A 19,999-nucleotide genomic window follows, 5' to 3' on the forward strand; every position below is an offset into this window, starting at 1 on the left:
CCCGCTGATGCCACTCTTGAGTCCTTGGAGTCCCAATAGAGCAAAGCCTCTCTTGTGCGAGAAACCCTGAACTCCTCATCGAGGCTGCTGAATGGCAGCTGGAGTTTGTTCGTCTTCCCATACAGCGCGGCACTGCAAAGGCTGCGTGGACAGCCCATCCATCTACGGAGGTAGGCGCAAAAAAATGTTATGGTCATTAAGACTTCCGAAAGGGTGCATTTTAACGTTGAATAGACATTTAAAAAAAAAATAGTTACAGTGAAAATGTGTTGAAAACTGGTTTAAAAAGTGTATGTTTATTCAATGTCTATTTGTGGACGTTGAATAAACGTTCACATTTAGACCAGTTTAATGGTGTGTTCATTGCCAGCTTTTAAATGAGAAATGTGGACATGCCTTGGTAGGCTTCAAAATTATTCTTTGCTATAATTGATTCTTGTACAGGTTGAAAAATAGCACTCTTCAAAAATCACAGTTAAAAACGGTCTAAACCTGAACGCTGATTAAACGTCTACAAATAGACGAAGAAAATTTCACTTTTGAACGTCTTTTCAACCGTGGGTGCAGATGTTTTTTAAATACGTTTTCAATGTAAAAATGTTCACTGGGGTAACAGCATTCCATCATCAGCGAAACACCCCGTTAATGCCTGTGTAACCAAAGAACTGTGTATACTCCTTTTCTCCCAAGAGCCACAAATGATCCACGTCTCTTGAATAAAGCCTCTTAATTGGATTTTTAAACCTCAGATCAATTTTGCATGAAGACGTACCCGTAATCAACCACTTGGTGAATGAACCATTTCCTCATACCCCAGAGATAATGGAATGCACACGACCAGAACTGAATACAAACCACATCTTTGATATTATGATTGTTATTATTCGTCAGACCCCGTAGGATTTTCCAATTCAACATCTTACCTTCATTTTCACACATGTGGCTGTAATTGATCCAGGAGCTTAAATTTAAAAAATAAGCATGTCTAAATTTATGAAGTACTCATAGAACAAAATTATTTCCAGCCTACAGGTGGGACTGAGGAGTGCAGGAATTCAGCTCACTGACCGGATATTAATGGCTGCTTCCGGTGATTTAATGCCGTGGAGACCAAATGATGGATTGGGGACACCTTCGCTGTGAAGTGAACCATTTGGCGGCTTCATTGTAAAGCAATTAGTTTGTTAGAATTAAGTCACCTGAGGAGCAGCAGAGTCTGAGACACCCCATGTGGGCCACCAAAACACTGGTTTACAACAAAATGACATTTGATATTCAAGGAAAGAAAAAGAAAAAGCAACAAGAAGTCATGGGCTGAAACTACAAGCTGCATCCGGACGATCTACACCATCATCTGGTGATATGATGCCATAATATGAGCAAAAAGTAAAGTACAGGTTGGTTTGCAGTTAGTCTTATTAAACATGAGTGTGTTTTGGGCACAAAATGAGTTAAGCAAATAAGATTGTCATCTGTCTTTCTGAGCCAGTGGCGGCTCCAGAGATTTTTCCTGCAGGTGCTATGGGGGGGGGGGGGGGCTTGGTATTTTTATGAGGGTGCTATGGGCTCGTGTGTTAGCTCTTTGCTAAACCTCTGTCACATTCATGGCCATGTGTACACATAGCCACATTCTGATCTAATGACATACAGAATGACCAAAATCACACACAAACCTAGGCTACTGTTCAATACAAATATACACAGACCTACACATGTAGCCTAGAGCCTCAGGGGAAAAATCCAACAGCAGGCAGAGGAGAAACAGTACAATGCGCTTGTTGTGGTTAAGAACAAAGTCATCAATGATTTGGTTGCTGTCCAGGGGCCGTGTTCTTTGAGGGATAATTGCCAGGATTGGCACCGGATCACTGGTTTGTCTGTGCCTACTGCTGTTCCTCAAGTAGTTCTTTAGGAGATGCAGACTTCACTTCTTCCCAGTTCCACTCATGGATATTTGGGCAGCAAAAACTGAACCATTTCAGCAACTTGAAACTACACTCACTACAGCACGGCATCATCAATGATGCTGAAAAACTCATCCATGCCTTTGCCTCCTCTAGGCTTGACTACTGTAACTCCCTTCTCTTTGTGATCTTTGGAAAAAACCTTCAAAGTCTCAATACATTTAAAACAGTGCAGCTAGAATTCTGATGAGAATATGTAAACAGGAGCACATTACACCTTTTCTCCATAACCTTCACTGGCTCCCCATCATCTACACAATCTATTTTAAGATTGCTTTCATCACCCACCAATGCATCCATGGCAATGCCCCCACATACCTCAAAGACCTCCTCACTCCCCACATATATTCCCATTCCCTGCGTTGATACAACACTAATCTCCGTCTCCCTCACACAAAGCTCATACCATGGGAGACAGGTCCTTCTGCTCTACTGCCCCTCATATTTGGAACTCCCTCCTTGACCATCTGAAGGCTCCACAAACTGTGGAAGCTTTTAAAACGAGCCTCAAAACATACCTCTTAAGACAGGCCTCTCACAGGTCTCAATTTGAATCTGTTGCATCTTCGTCTTTTTATTCCATTTTATTATTTTGGTTTTATTCTATTCTGATGACTAGATTTTCTGTTTTTATTCTCTTATTTATCCTTGGTTTTATTTATTTTTCCCTGTAGCACTTTGTGATTTTTATTAATGAAAGGTGCATTCTAAGTAAAATTTATTATTATTGTCATGACATTGTTGAACGTGATGTCATTGAACATCACGTTACACTCATTTTGTGTAGAGTAGAAGATGAAGTCGTTTTGTTTGTACTCTTGTTGCTGCAGCTTTCCAACCTTGAGAGTTCCCCCATGCACTGAACTCCTCAGGAGACTCAGCATGAATGTAATAAGACTAAACAGACCTGCCTACAAAACACGAGTCCAGAGGCCAGGCCTAAAAGCACAACGGCAACATGTATTTCAGATGATAGAGATAATAAACAACACAGAGGACCATCACAACCACAGACTGAAGCAAGTCGGACTTCAGCCCACATATCAAACTGGATTTGACTGAGTCTGAGTCTCGTTTTTAACTTAATATACTTAATGATATTTCCATCAAGAGTGTGCAACAATTACACAAAAAAAGCACAAATAAAACCTCAGTGTAAATCAGTAATTCTACATAGTGGTCAGTGTCCGATTTATTTTGTCCAAACTGCATCAAATAACATCCCATATGTTGTCTGACACACATTTATTTGTCCATCTTGCTTGTCTTTGGAAATTAAAAGTCCTTATGTTAATTAACAGCACATGCTGTGGTGTGCACATGTGCTACACTGAGTTTCTGTCCATTGCTAAAATCGGCCCCAGGGAAACGCTGCGTTAAAAAGTGAGTTCCATAAACAGAAAAAAGGTGCGACTTTATGAGGTTTCTGTCTAATCAGGGCATTGGACTATGAGCCGTTTACGGAGCTGCATGAAGATCACATTAATCTGACTCACATCCATGTCACTACATGTCAGTGTGCCTTTTTTTTTTTTTTTTTTTTTTTTTTTTTTTTAAACTCTCCTCCACTTGCCATCCAAATGCATACTTGGCAAAGCACCAAATGTCCCAGAAAACACAAACCTGGAGCACGTCTCACATTCACACAGGCTGCAAAATGACATTTATAATTGTTAATAACTGATTACAATAAATGCACTTTTTTGTTTTTAAACATGTATGCACATATTTCACTCATACTTGTGATACCACCTGCTCCGTAAGGAGAACAGTCATTTGTCATATGACTGTAAGAGGGCGATTGCTTTTGTTCTGCACAAACATTCCCCGGCATCACTGCTTGTGGTGCAGCCAAACTAAACCAATCAGACGTCAGAAGCACAGCAAGGCTGCCCATCTTGCTGTCGTTGTGGATCCGGGTCCAGAATCAAATTTATATCCTCATCCCATCACATCTCCAGCCGATGGAGGAAAGGTCTAAGTGCTGACGGTGTAGCTCACCTTGGCAGAGGTGCCAAAACCTGAAGCCAAAGCGGAGTGTCAGGAAGAGACGGAAAGAAATACAGCCGTAAAGCCTTCAACTCCTCCCCTGAGTCAAAAGACAAACTACTGCTTTCAGAATTCATCCGTGAGCTTGTGACTAAAATGAAGCAGATGATGCCAAAGTCACCGTAAACACGGTGGAAGACGAATGTGCTGAAATTAACCAGCACGAGCAAAGCCAACCTAAAGTTGTATATAAAAACACGCAAAAAAACATTTAACGCTCTTAAACCTGCTGGTCTCCACTGCACCGCGAACCTTACGGTCACATTAGTTACCAATTAAAGTGATAAGCAGTTGGTGTTTGTCGCTTGATGTGCTTTCCCGGGGCGTGGCCAGCTCGTGTTTACTTGGCATTAATGTGCACAGTGTTTAATGATAGATTATAAAGGACAGAAATCCCATCACTGTTACTGTGAGTTTTCCTTATATGTTTAACCACTTAACAGAACCAAAGCTCCCTTGATTTGTTTCAGTTCGACATCTTTCACAATGACGTTCCTGTCTTGCTAGTTAGCATGCTACCATCTCTGTAAGATGTCTTGCAAATCACTTCAGAGATATTATGTGGTAAAAAAAGCAGTATTTTTAGATTTAGAAGTGTTTATTTCTCCCTAATCTTTACAAACTATGTGAAAACAAAACAAAAATATTAGATGTGCAGAAATACAGCTGTTTCACAGCGTATTCCGCCATCTTGGATTATTTTGTTCGTGCAAACAATGGGTGATGTCATGCTGCTTATACTCTCCGTTGCCATGTTGCATCACTCAGCATTTGCATAAAATAGACTTCTGGTCTATTTTGGCCCCGCCTAGCTGGCGGCAGAGCGACGTCATCTCTTGCCGCTGTGAAACGCCACTCCCATTGAATGGCAAGTCATTTTGCCTCTGTCACTTGTAGCTAATGTGATCATAAGGTCACTGTTCAACCACCATCATGGCCAAGAACAGACACACCTGATTTAATGAAGACTTACAAGATCTTAAACGAAAAAAATGTACAAGTTCACAGCACAGATGCCAAAAACCACAGTTTTACCTGTGCCTAGCACTAGTTGGATGATATAATTACTGGGTGCTAATAGCGCAATCGCAGTTTCCACACAACTAATCGCCTTGCATCCTGGATGGCAACCATCCATACAGACAACAGGTCCACCCCCACCACTCCTAGGTAATGCCTGTAATTTTAAATAGGAGCTGCTTGTCCCGCCACCTTGTTCTGCGATGGGTGTGTCACACAAAGTGCAAACTGGATAAGGTGGTGTGTCTCACAGTTCATATGGAATTTCTGTGACACACGTCACAGAGGTCTAAAACGAGAGGTTTTAAAGATACATTTTGCAGATATCAGCGAGAGAATTCTATGACTTTACGGTTATTAAAAACAAATCCTTACACTTAGTTGTAAACGCTGGGTAAAAAAAAACAAAAAACAATAGATTTCGCACAGTACGACCACTTTAAGACATTAATATATTCCATCGTTTTGAGCCGGTAAGTACAGTGAGGCTAAAGTGATGAGCTATAAAAAAATAAAATAAAATAAATAAATAAGTGTGCCGGAATACTAATGAACTCCACAGGCATTTTATCTCAGGTCAGAAACATCCATCATCTTGGCTGAGCGCCTGTCTGTCAAACTAATAACAGCGGACGCCTTAGCAGCAGCGGAAGCAGCACAATTATTAGTGATGATAATGTTTGGCACATGAAAATCATTATGGCTGCAGCAGAACCGCAATGTATGATCAACCGTACACAGGCTACAGCATTTTTTTTAACCAACTTTATAATATATTTAATTTATTCCTACAGAGAAGTATAACCTATATAAACTTTTTTTTTTAAATTTAGTGATAGTCAAAAATATGTATAAAATCTTGCAGGATTTTTCCATCATAGAATATTAACAGAAAAAGCTATACTTTGCAGAACTGCATTACACTGAAGACTGTCACCATGGATGGAAAGCACATAACTCAAGTTTAAATAAATAAACTTCCATTTGATTTCTGCTGTTGTGACACCGTGCACCTGGTCTCACTGCAAACGATCATTTGCTAATTGCCGTTTCCATTTTGAAGACGTCCTTTTGTGTCTGTACAACAACAATGCTTCATATTAACCCTCTGGGGCCGACGCCGTTGTATACGACGGCTAAGACCAAGCTTTACTAAATTATAAACAACTTTTTAATGATATGAGATAGAAACGTACTTTTTTGCTGAAAAGTTAACTCAGCAGACTTTCGAGCCAGCCATCAGCCATCTTTGTACACCTCATAGAAGCTGCGTGATGACGTCCGCAATGTGAGTGTCCAATTGGAATTGGATCACCGTCACATGGTTTTCCAAAATCCAATCGTAGGGCAGATTTACCTCACGTGAAAAGCCAAAGATCGTTTTCAGAAGTGATATGTTACGAGTTGGTCCGTTTGAATAGCCCCCTGGCTGCACCAATGAGTACATACTATTAGTACATAGTGCGCCCTGCGCCATCATGCACAGTGAAAGTGAAAGCACACGGAGAGCCTCTGATGACAATCTCACCTGCTCAAACAAAGAGTGTGTAACTATCAGGATTGCTCCAATAGTTTGCATGTGAATGTTACTGGATAACTCTGTTGCTTTCTCGGCGTAAAGCACTGTTTACCATATCAATGGACAACAAAACGCATAGACCATTATGTATATATTGTTCAAAATGTGCATTTGTGTTTATTGTTTGAACCTTTCTATTGTACAGTCTTTCACACAAGACCTCAAATTACCTTTATAAAGTGTCAAAACAGTTGTTTATAGTTTGCTGTGTGTTTTGAATAAATGTTTGTGGAAACATTTTTTTTGCCGTATTTTTTTCCTTGCCTATTTTTGATTGTAAACCTTTATTGCTATAAAACACAACAAAAACATATATTCTGAAAGCACAGGTTGTCCTGAAAAAAAGAGACATAAAACTTGATTGTGGGATGCAGGGAGAGCTGTTAAGAGCAATAATAAAACATTTATGCCAGGCGAGGGAACTGTCCAAAAAATGTCCTCGGACCCCAGAGGGTTAATGAAACAAACTGCTCCCTGCTGGATGACATCGGGGTAAAGCGCTTTAATAATAAAAATAATTGCCTGTATAAAAAAAATAAATAAATAAAAAGATCACGTGTGTAATGAACTAATGTTCCGTTTGATTATCTTAAATCCTGCACCAGCAGAAACATTTTGGAGATTGACTGCAGTTCAGCAAAGCCCTTTATAAAACAAATTACCACACAGAAAGTCAAAGTAAGAGGCAATAACAGATTCACTGACTTTCTGGAGCTACGTGAAGGTTAGAAGGGATTTAATTTGTATTATAATCCAAAGCCGTTGGACTGTGCAGCCTGGTGATCTTTCAACTACAAACATTCACAAATCTAAAAAGCAGCTTGTGGATCAGTAAGACAGACGGTCTTTGTTTCAGTACTGAGAACATTATACAGTAAGGTGATGGAGTTGCAACTGCTAATCATCTCTTTACTTAATGTGTTTTTTGTGTGTGAAAACAGCACATAATGTGGGAGGTCGTGGGGTCACATCAAGATGCAGATCTGCTGGACAGGAACATATCTGAGGTCCAAACTACACTATGTTCAGACAAACTGTTGGGTTCAGTTACACACTCAGGAACATTAACTTGCACACTCTTAGAAAGTGTGGTATCTTTAATATGTATATATTACAGGACAAGTAAACTATTATACCTGAATTAATATAGCCACCAGGTGGAGATACTGTTCCATTTCCAGAACCTTGAGTACAGGCTGCCATGGGACACAATGACCAACCTGTAGCATGGATGTGTGTGTGTGTATATATATATATATATATATATATATATATATATATATATATATATATATATATATATATACACACACACACACACACACACAAATCCTTTGCAAATCCTCTTCAACCTATATTTAATTGAATAGACCACAAAGACAAGATCAAACTGATAAACGTTATTGTTTTTGTGCAAATATTTGCTCATTTTGAAATTGATACCTGCAACACGTTTTAAAAAAAGCTGGGACAGTGGTATGTTTACTGTTACATCACCTTTCCTTCTAACAACACTCAATAAGCATTTGGGAACTGAGGACACTAATTGTTGAAGCTTTGTAGGTGGAATTCGTTCCCATTCTTGCTTGATGGACGACTTCAGTTGTTCAACAGTGAGGGGTCTCCGTTGTTGTATTTTGCACTTCATAATGCGCCACACATTTTCAATGGGCTACATGTCTGGACTGCAGGCAGGCTAGTCTAGTACCTGCACTCTTTTACTATGAAGCCACGCTGTTGTAACACATGCAGAATGTGGTTTGACATTGTCTTGCTGAAATAAGCAGGGACGTCCCTGAAAAAGTCATTGCTTGGATGGCAGCATGTGTTGTTCCAAAACCTGGATGTACCTTTCAGCACTGATAGTGCCATCACAGATGTGTAAGTTGCCCATGCCATGGGCACTAACACACACCCATACCATCACAGATGCTGGTTTTTGAACTTTGCGCTGGTAACAATCTGGATGGTCTTTTTCCTCTTTCGTCTGGAGGACACGATGTCCATGATTTCCAAAAACAATTTGAAATGTGGACTCATCAGACCACAGCACACTTTTCCACTTTGCATCTGTCCATTTCAAATGAGCTCAGGCCCAGAGAAGGCGGCGGCATTTCTGGATGTTGTTGATGTATGGCTTTTGCTTTGCATGGTAGAGTTTTAATTTGCAATTGTAGATGTAGCGACGAACTGTGTTAACTGACAATGGTTTTCTGAGGTGTTCCTGAGTCCACGCTGCGAGATCTTTTACACAATGATGTCGGTTTTTAATGCAGTGCCACCTGAGGGATCAAAGGTCACGGGCATTCAATGTTGGTTTTCGGCCTTGCCGCTTACGTGTAGAAAGTTCTCCAGATTCTCTGAATCTTCTGATTATATTATGGACTGTAGATGCTGGAATCCCTAAATTCCTTGCAATTGAACGTTGAGAAATGTTCTTAAACTGTTGGACTATGTTCACAAAGTGGTGATCCTCACCCCATCTTTGCTTGTGAACGGCTGAGACTTTTGGGGATGCTCCTTTTAAACCCAATCATGACACTCACGTCTTTCCAATTAGGTGTTCTTTGAGCATTCATCAACTTTCCCAGTCTTTTATTGCCCCATCCCAACATGTTGCAGGCATCCATTTCAAAATGAGCAAATATTTGCACAAAAACAATAAAGTTTATCAGTTTGAACATTAAATATCTTGTCTTTGTGGTGTATTCAATTAAATATAGGTTGAAGAGGATTTGCAAATCGTTGTATTCTGTTTTTATTTACATTTTACACATCCCAAATTCACTGGAATTGGGGTTGTACACACACACACACACACACACACACACACACACACACACACACACACACACACACACACACACACACACACACACACACACACACACACACACACACACACACACACACACACAAAGCATAACCAAGTGTTGGGAATCATGTACAGGAACATCTGTGCTGCATACGGATTCGAAGTCCCCAAGTCCTGATGATAGATGCCACCAAAAGGTGGTTGAGAATAACAGGGCTAAGGTCCTGTGGGGCTTCAAATTCCAGACAGACAAGCAGCTGCTGGACAACCAACTTGACATAGTGGAGTTTGATAAGGAAAAGAAAACTGCAGCTGTGATTGGTGTGGCAATCCCAGCTGACAGTGACATCAGAAAGAAGGAGCACAAGAAAATAGAGAATTAGCAGGGCTGAAGGAGCAACTGGAGCAGATGTGGGAGATAAAGTCCAAAGTGGTCCCAGTAGTAATAGGAGCACTAGGAGCTGTAATGACTAATTTGGAAGAGTGGCTCCAAGCAGATTCCAGACACAACATCAGAGGTCTCTGTCCAGAAGAGTGCAGTCCTAGGAACAGCTACGGCGCTGAACCCTCAAACTAAATAATATATCACATCACAGGTTCCCTCTCAGAAGTATCTGACAAAGTTCATATGTAAACATCTACTAGTCTTCTGAGCAAATCTCAATTTTCAGGTCAATATCTGCAACCAGTTTTGAAATATAATGAGTCAAAATTTCACAATAAAGCTTGAACTCTGATTCCTTAACAGCTTTTGTATGTAGACCTTTGCTATGTGGTTTCTGCCACATAGCACCAACCGTTCCCACAGAATTTGACAATTTAAATCAAATTCAATACAAATTCAACCTATGTTACAATGTGGTTCCACAAAGGGTTGAAGATTTTTTTTAAAGTCCCATCTTTTAGATGTCACTCTTTCAAAGCTATCTTTGGACATGGCATGAAATGTGTCGCCTTTTCATTGAAACAAAACTTTCACATCAGACTCAAAGGAGCAACTTTCTTTTTCCTTATTTTGAGTTTAATACTAAAGTTTACCAGCAAAATTTTCTGTTTTCTATTCACTTGTTTTCATACCATTTTGGTTCTGTCAGTTAGTAAATGTGTGTCTGTTTACCGTAACACCGCTTTAGCAGAGATACGATTTTGGTCATGTAAGAAAAGGTGCAAACACAGATTGGAACATCGGCAGGCAGCATCGGGTTCCTCCAGTGTACACTGGACCATACGTTTGGCTGGACTGTCATTTTAGCCGATTTAGCAAACATAAAATGATTACAAAATGCAGATCATAACCAATGTCAAGACAATTTTACAAAACACTACAGCTCATTTTAATGAAGAGAACATATTTACCTGGGGGAATTCCATAACATTTTCCTTTTAATGCTGTCTGCAGGAGGAAGAATGTGCGTGCGTATGCATGACGTTTTGAAATTACTTTTGACTTCATGTGATGCACATACACTGGGTGTGCACACCAACATCCATAAGATGTCTTGAAAATCACTTCAGAGGTGTGATATGGTTACAAAAAAAGCATTTTTAAGATTTAGAAGTGATTATTTCTCACTAACATCGACAAAATGTTAGATTTATACAGAAATAAGCTGTTGTACAGTGTTTTCCTTCATCTTGGTTCATTTCATCTGAAGGAGCAGCCAGCTGATGTCACTGTGCCACTAAAATACCGTGCTAAAATACCCTCGGCCGCATGAGCACTGGGTTCTTTATAATTTGCAGTTGTTTAATTAATTATGAAGATCCTATTGTCTTATGTATGAGTTGTATATGTTCAAATCAAATCATCATCATTTGTTCATGTTGTGCAAATCAAGGAATATTTGTACATCACACTCTGTGCTTTCCACTTATAATATTAGACATAGAAAGTTAGCTTTGAGTTGGCAAAAGTTACCATGCAAGCTAATGTCCACAAAATGTTTTGTAAACAGTGGTGGGCACAGCTAACCAAAATGTTAGCTTCAATAACCATTAATCAGATAACTGAAATGTATCTTTATTACAGATAACTGATAACTTAGTATTGATTTGGATGCAGCCACATCAGATTACACTGTTGGTTTCTGATAAACCAGTTTTACTTTAAGCACCGCAGGGGCTGCTGGGTAAATTCAAGGATCACAAACACAAAGAACACATGAAAAATGAATAAATAAAAAATAAAACCCCAAACAAAAGTCACAGTTTATCTCAGTATTAGATACACTGTCATTTACGAGCTAAAAGCTGCTGCTTTTTTCACACACTTTGAACCCTGCGGCGTAAACAACGGAAATACATCCATTAATGCATTGATTGGCAGAATAAAATACACGTAGTAAATATAAATTCTTGCCTGTTAGTTTCAATGGGATTCATCTGAATACATAAACATAAAGCGTGTTTTTTTTTTTTAGATCCAAAACAGTGTCTAAATGTGAAGAAAAGTCCCTCTGTACACACAGCTGCACTGAGAGCTCCTCTCCCCCACAGAGTCTTGGCAATTAAATTAGTGGATACGTCAGTGTTACATCCAAAGTGAACCTGAACTATACTACCCACAATGCTCCCTGTGTCGACTGGCTAATCACATTTTGCGCTTAATGATATCATCAGCAAGCAACAGGCAGCCAGTCTGTTCAACCATTCAACAAACAGACTAAAATGTTTGATTTTAGGGTTTACAAACATTTTTTGACCGTTAAACTTTACCAGCAAAAAAAATGTTATCGGACTGAAAGTTATCTGAACTAAATTTATTGGAAGATAATTGGTTCGATAATGATTTTAAAAATTATCTGAAAAGCTAATCCGTGAACAGAAACATTAACTTTGATAATTATCTGCTATCGGATTAGCTGAACTGTGCCCACCACTGCTTGTAAATGACACCAGAGGTGTTAACAGGTTACAAGAACAGCATTTTCAGTTTCAGAAGTGTTTATATCTCACTAGCTTTTACATAATATACCAGAAACAAAGCAGTTAGCAAGTCACTAAGCTAGGAAGTGACATCACCACGCTAACCTCCATAAAATGTCGTAGAAATACGTTCAGAGGTGTTAATAGGTTCCAAAAACAGCGTTTTCAGGTTTAGAAATGTTTATTTCTCGCTATCTTTGACATAATATATGAAGAACGTATATAAACATACACAATGAAGCAGTTTTGAGGAGACCAGCGACTGACGTCATGGTGCAGCTCTCCTCTGATTGGCTGTCACCCGCGTCACTCAAACACGAAATGGATCAGATTATAAAAGAATGTGACTTTTTAAACCTCTTAAAATACATCAAGGTTAGCCATCTTTGAACTTGTCCAAAGTCTGTGCTCCAACAATGTTCCTTTGAATTTCAAGAGTCTGGCAGTAAAAGGACTGGACTTATGCTGAGCACAGACAGACAGACGGACGGAAGAAAAGCCTTCACAATACCTGATGGCCATATTTTGGCTTCGGAAAAAAGAGAGTCCCACTAAAACAGATGACAACTGGCATGTCAGCGCCTGAGGCCAGAACAGTCATTCAGATGGACATTCCACAGTTCAAACTCTAACCTTGATAAGTGTCCACCCCCCCACCCCCCCCCCCCAAAAAAAATAAACACAGACACACGATTGTGTCTGTCCTGAAAGTATGTTCTGAATTTCAAACGTCTCCCACGTAGACCCTCATACATCTCAGTTCTGGATGGATCTATGATTGCTGAAGAACTTGCATTTGCCTGTAGTCCTTCTGCTCCTCTTTCACTTCCTCAAGCACTCAGAATTTTACATAAATCCTCCCACTTCACCACCCTCAGTTCAATCCCAGACATACAACATATGTAGAACCTACTGCATACTGTTAAAAAGTTGATTTATCAAAAGGCTACAACCATATTTCCATTTGGATCTGCTCCACAATTTCACACTTTCGTTTCCAGATCCAGTCTGACCTTTTCATTCAGTTTCATGATAATTGGATCAATAATTTGGGGGTATCCTATTAAAATGCTGTAGGAGATGTGGGAGAAAATGTTAATTGTGCTGTTGAGGTATTAAATAAAGTGTGACTGAGTGTGATAAAAAAAAATGACCCCTGGAGACAAAATATGATAAGGTGGGAACAATAAAAATGTCATGGGCAGGTGCAGTACAGTGGTTCAGAAGAAACACTGAATTTCAGCACCATGGACAGTTCTCAATACTCCACATTTAGATTAATTCTAGAAGAAAACACTGAATTTCAGCACCATGGATGGTTCTCAGTACTCCATATTTAAAGCAATTTTAGAAGAAAACACTGAATTTCAGCATCATGGACAGTTCCCAATACTCCACGTTTAGACTAATTCTATAAGAAAATACTGAATTTCAGCACCATGGATGGTTCTCAGTACTCCATATTTAAAGTAATTTTAGAAGAAAACACTATTTCAGCACCATGGACAGTTCCCAATACTCCACATTTAGACTAATTATATAAGAAAACACTGAATTTCAGCACCATGGATGGTTCTCAGTACTCCATATTTAAAGTAATTTTAGAAGAAAACACTATTTCAGCACCATGGACAGTTCCCAATACTCCACGTTTAGACTAATTATATAAGAAAACACTGAAGTTCAGCACCATGAACGGTTCTCAGCACTCCATATTTAAAGTAATTTTAGAAGAAAACACTGAAGTTCAGCGCCATGGACGGTTCTCAGCACTCCATATATAAAGTAATTTTAGAAGAATACACTCAATTTCAGAACCATGGACAGTTCTCAATACTCCACATTTAGACTAATTCTAGAAGAAACCACTGAATTTCAGCACGATGGACGGTTCTCAGTATTCCATATTTAAACTAATTAGCAGTGTTTTTTGTTGGCTCAATATGTAATGAGCTGTAAAAAACAGCGGCCCTGTGGCATGAAGCGTTCATTCACTGTTTAAATTCAGAGAGTCAACCTTCCCTTCCTTCCAAACGCAGTGGCGCGGCCCTCCATGGTTACCAGCTGCTGCTGCGGTGTCTGGTTACGCTTCCTGCAGGTACGGCAGCTCACAACATAAATAAGAGACTTCCAGCCACATTCATTCCCCTCAACAAGTCTGAAGGTGTTCGCTTCAAAAGGTTGCTTTTAAACACAAAGGCCAAACCGTTTGAAAACAGGAGGTAATTGTGCATGGGCGACATCTGGGTCAACAAAAACGACCCAGACATTTATGCAACCAAAACACTTCAGGCCTCTTTGTGACATTGCGGAAGGTTATTAAATGTGCAAGCTGTGAAAACAGCACATAGGCGCAGTGTACTAAAAAATAAAAAAGTTACTTAATACCTTTAATGCCTGCCAACAACATCACTGCTGAGTTTGTTTTTTTTTTTAATTGTGCAGAATCAACCTGCCACACAAATAATCCTCAGACTTTAGGTTAATTACAAAGTCTCCTTTTAATGTGCTGCAACTCTCACTCAGCTGCAGGGTTCCAACAGATTGGATTGCAAACTTGTTCTCAGTCATTCAAGGAGGAAAAGTAATCCCTGAGGGAAAATCTCAAATATCTTGCTTGTGAACTTTGTGTGGATTTTTTGTTAGTTTATTCTTAAAGACTTTTTATTATAAGAATTTCATGGTTTCCTTTGGCTGTTCCAGTTTGTACTCGGGGTTAGCACAGCTGTATGACAATAAATCTACATAATCACTATTATTAGTGGTGCCTGTTACACTGTTAGGTTTAGGTATGATTTTTGTCAAATATGTAAACATTTTGCAAATTTGTACAATTCTACAGCTTCTGAACAATGGCTTTACTGACTTCCAGGAATGTTCAGTAGTGGCAGAATGCCAATATGGACCAATTCTGGAATATTTCCAACTTATATAGAACATTGACAGCAGTGTGTGAATATTAAGCATCATTGTAAATCATCTTTGACTGTGTCCTGCAGTACAAGATGCCCCAGTGCACACCAGGACCAACTTGGAAGACCAACATCACCTCCCCACAAAAACTCTGGTAATATGAACACTACTTCCAGAATTAATGAGATTGTGGTCCACTTCAATAGAACATTACCTAACCTAGGTCACGACTCAAAAATAAATAAAGGCTGTTGGCACTGATACGTTACCATATACAAACCACAAATTACCATTAGTATGCCACTCATTATTTAATCAAATAATATTTTTATTAAACAAAATATTTTTTCACTGCAACCCAAACAGTAACCCTCACCCTCAGTTTTGACCTTGAAATTCACCAACTGCCTCCTGTACAGCTCTGGTGCCATCAGGTCTTACTTTAAACTTGTGATAATCATGGTGGGTTGTTATTGGGAGCCACACGAAATGGAGGAATATGGTACCCTATCAACAGCCACTTCATTCTGTTAATGACGCTAACAGAATGCAGTTGTACTATTCAGTCAAGTCTTACAACTTACTGCAGTTTTTTTTTTTTGTTCAGTGCTATAACTGAACAATCAAGCAAATAAGTAGGTTGCCTGTAAGGGCAGGGACACACGTGGAAGTTGATTTTTGGCTGTCAGCCCATCTTGTTTTTGCCAAAAGTTAAACTTCCCAAATTAATAAACAGTAGAGACCTTTGAGCAGCTTTTGTCGCCATCTTGTGGGCGATGTCAGTATTTCAGGGTTTCTGGTAAGTGTCCTACTTGAAACCCAGAATTCAGTAAAAAAAATGCATTTGTAAATGTCAGAAATTTGCTTTACTGGGAGTAAGCAGAGCTCTGACCTCCCATTATTAATGTATTCAAATGTGGATTTTGAGTTTTAAGGTGCAAATGCTTCCCAGAAGGATGGAATTTATCCTGACAAACAACTTATAGTTGTGAATATACATATATATACACACACACACACACACATATACTTACAAGTGTAAGTTGTGACTATATGCAATTAAATACAACATAATGCTAAAATACCCTTGGGCATATGAGTTGTGTTCTTTATAATTTGCAGTTGTTAAATTAAGATGCTGTTGTCTTACATACAATGTGTACATGTTCAATGAAGTGCCTCTATTAATTAGTCAATCAAAAACAATATTTACATTTTAAGCATCTGCAGGAGGCTTTGCGTGTGTGTGTACATGAGCTTTTGACAAAAGTGGAAGTTGTGCAAATCAAGGAAGACAAAAGATCACCCTCTGTGCATTAGCTGGTATTAATAAGACAAATTTAACTCTATAGGAAGTTAGCGGAAGTTAGCAAGCATGCTAACACAGCAAACTTATCAGGTTACAAAAAGAAAGTTCCGTTTTAGAAGAGTTTATTTCTCACTATTTTTTACATAATATATGACAAAGAGGATATATTTACACACAAAACAGTTTTGCAACTAGCTACCAGCCTGTGACGTCACCATGCGAACGTCCGTAAAATAAGTTCAGAGGTGTTATGTTCCAAAAATGGCATTTTCAGTTTTAGAAGGGTTTATTACTCGCTAGCTTTTGCATAATATGAGAGACATGCAGATAAACACAAAGTAAAGTAGTTTTGAAGAGACAAGCCATTGACGTTACAGTGCAGCTCTACTCTGATTGGCTGTCATCTCCCGCCACTCAAATACAAAGCAGTGAAACAGAATGTGGACTTTTTAACCTCTTAAAATATGTCAAGGTTGAACTTGTCCAAGGTCTGTGTCACAGGAATGTTCCCTGTGAATTTGAAGACTGTGGCAGTACTAGAACTGGACTTGTGCTGAAAACAGACAGACAGACGGACGCCAGGTCTTCGCAATATCCAATGACCATATGTTGGCCTCAGGTAAAAATGATACAGGTAAACTATTGATGGCCACTAGCATTTTGGATACAATGCATTTGCATTGTTTAAAAAGTCAACAGTGACAAGACTGTTTATGGTTGGCTGTCAACAGGAAGTTGGGTTCAAAAAGTTAACTCAATGCAAAATATTAACATTATTTCACAAAATACTACAGCTCCTTCCCAAAAGTACACAAATCTCTGAAAATTACTTTGAAATTTCCATTTGTGGTAACAATTCACAGCAAAAATACAAATTGGGGTGGGGGAGGGTGCTGCTACTGCGTTAACTACGAATTGCTATATTACCTTCATGCGTAGGTATACTAGGGGAGCTACGACCACTACCTTTGCACCCCCCAGGACTAAACCAAACCAACTTTTTTAGGTTCCTTAGATGACCCCAAAACACAATCAGGATGTTCCCAAAAATAAAAACTGGTGTCAAGCCAGTTATCCAAGATGACCACCAAAATAGGGTTTTGTCACTCAAACACCAGTGATTTCTGTCATGATTAAGTCTATTGTTTGTTCCTACTATGTATTTTAATGATAAGGGTCTATTGGTGGCCATTTCGGACGCTATTTTGAATATTAAACCCATGAATGAATTTAGTTTAGGCACAAATGAGTCTGCTGTGGCCTGCAATGGTCTTCCCATTGAATCTCTGTGAATCTTAGTGAAAAACACCCTATTTTGGCAGCCAGCTTGGATAACTGGCTTGAGGCCATTTTTTTTCATTTTTGGAACATCCTGATTGTGTTTTGGGGTCATCTAAGGAACCTAAAATAGTTGGTTTGGTTTAGTCCTGGGGGGGGGGGGGGGGGTGCGGCAACGGTAGTGGTCATAGCTCCCCTAGTAGTATAGGAGGTACACATTCCATAGGGTGACTTTTGCCCAAGTTTGTATCAAAACAGAGAAGACACATAAGCACCTTATTCTACTGTAAAACTACTCATTTACATTTTTATGATCTAACATTTTGAATTATTCAATTGTGGGAAAGCCAATAATCTCCACAAAAATTTGGCAAACAAAACCCTTGTAAAATTCAGTCAAAATTTTCTTTCACCTGCCCAAACTTCCATTGGTTTTCCTTAAGTGGGGGTAAGTGCCCTCCTGTGTAGCTCCACCCCAATCCTGTATGCCAGTGCGTTCATGCACATCACTAACAATATGCTGAAACTCTTGAGATTTATCACGTGCCTCCTGTACAACTTCAACACTATGTTCCTCTACGGCACGATGGTCACCGTGGTTTCTTGAAGTGGCGAATGCAGGGGCGTATCAAGAGACACTTCAAAAAAGGGAAACAAATAAAAACCTGACCAATTTGATAAGTGATCATATGACAGGTGGAAGTGGTGGGGTTACAACTGTCCCCGGTCTCCCCTAACCATGTGAACGACCACGCAACAGATAATGTGCACGTATCTGTTAAAATTAAAAGCACTTTTTTGAGGTGTCAATCTTTTCAAAAGCGCCCCCCCCCCCCCCAAAAAAAAAAAGTGAGATAAAAAGAAGAGATGTTAACTGACCTTGACGGCTTCCGCGTGAGTGACTTTCTCGAAGACTTTGTCATTGACTTTGAGGATCTGGTCTCCCACCCGGAGTCCCTCCTTCTCCGCCAGGCTCCCGGGTTCCACCAGGGACACGTAGATCCCGACCCCGTGCTCCGAGCCGCCCCGGATGCTGAAGCCCAGACCCTCGTGGCTCTTGTGGCGCTTCATGGTGACCTGCCGCGGTTCGCCCGGTGGTTCGGGGATGAAGTTCTGTCCGAGCAGCGGCACCAGCGGAGCTGTCCCGTCACTGCTGGCGCTGAAACTGTCCGGAGAGCCCCGCAGCGCCACGTGGAAGTCCGGGGAGAAGTGTCCGGGTCCCGGAGGAGTGGGACTGGCGCTCGGGAAGTCGCCCGGCGGCGCGTCGGCGCTGCCGTTGCTCGCCACCACATTCGCCCTGAGGTAGAGGCCCTCGGAGGTGTACTGGTCGAAGAGGAACTGGTCGGAGCGCGGGATGACGAGACGCAGCATGGGCAGCAACTGGCGCTTACTGGGCGCGTTCAGGATGACTTTGAGCGTCTGGACCAGGTCGTAGACGTTGCGCTTGGAGTGGTAGACGTTCAGGCAGTGGATGAACTGCTCCCTCTCGAAGTCGTTGAGCAGAAGGTTGAGCGCGTTGTGCAGCTTCTTGACGTTGGCCGACAGCGTTCGCGCGCTGGAGGCCACGGAGTTAGCCGAGGAGCTGAGCGACACGCGCTCCAGGTCGGTGCCGCTCATCCCGGCGGCGGCGCTCCTGCGGGTTAGAGAGCGCGCAGTGCGGCCGTCAGGGCGGCGTTGCTGCTCCGCATCGCAGGTCCAACCACGCCGGCGGTGAAGACGCGATCTGTCCTTTACATAATTTCAGTCCTTAAAGTGAGTGCGCCGATCCGTGCGCCAAAAACTGCACCAAACTCGAGTGTATTAATGAGGCCGCGCGTCATCAGACGCGCTCGGCTTTCCAACAGGTCAAGTGTCCGCGGACACTTTTTACGCAGCCAACACCGATGAACTCCGCGTCGAAAAGGAAAGAAAAGTAGTTTCGTGATCCTGCTCAGCGTCCGAGCGACTTCACATTGCGCACACGCGTCGGTTTAACTTCCAAATGACGTAAACTTTGGGGAGAATCCGCCGCGCTACGCGCTGAGGTTCTGTTCGGGTCCGGTTCTGCAGGAGCTGCTGCTCGGTTCACTGCGCGGCTCGTCTGCGAGCGGATCCGTTGCTTCTGTCCTGTCAGGAAATGACGCACGACGACGGTCAACAACACGCGC

At 40.7% G+C, this 19,999-nt stretch overlaps 1 protein-coding gene across 3 annotated transcripts in view; it reads right to left on the reverse strand.

The window, feature by feature from the left end:
* Nucleotides 1-19,860, reverse strand: part of whrna (whirlin a) — a 397,537-nt gene extending 377,677 nt beyond the window's left edge. For all 3 annotated transcript variants that reach the window (XM_034191661.1, XM_034191660.1, XM_034191659.1), the window contains exon 1: nucleotides 18,732-19,860. In XM_034191661.1, the coding sequence (XP_034047552.1) occupies nucleotides 18,732-19,469 (738 nt within the window). In that variant the 5' untranslated portion in view covers nucleotides 19,470-19,860. The remainder of the gene's footprint in view (nucleotides 1-18,731) is intronic.
* Between the last annotated feature and the right edge of the window lie 139 nt (nucleotides 19,861-19,999).

The sequence above is a fragment of the Thalassophryne amazonica genome, chromosome 17, assembly GCF_902500255.1.
Source record: "Thalassophryne amazonica chromosome 17, fThaAma1.1, whole genome shotgun sequence".
Classification (NCBI taxonomy): domain Eukaryota; kingdom Metazoa; phylum Chordata; class Actinopteri; order Batrachoidiformes; family Batrachoididae; genus Thalassophryne; species Thalassophryne amazonica.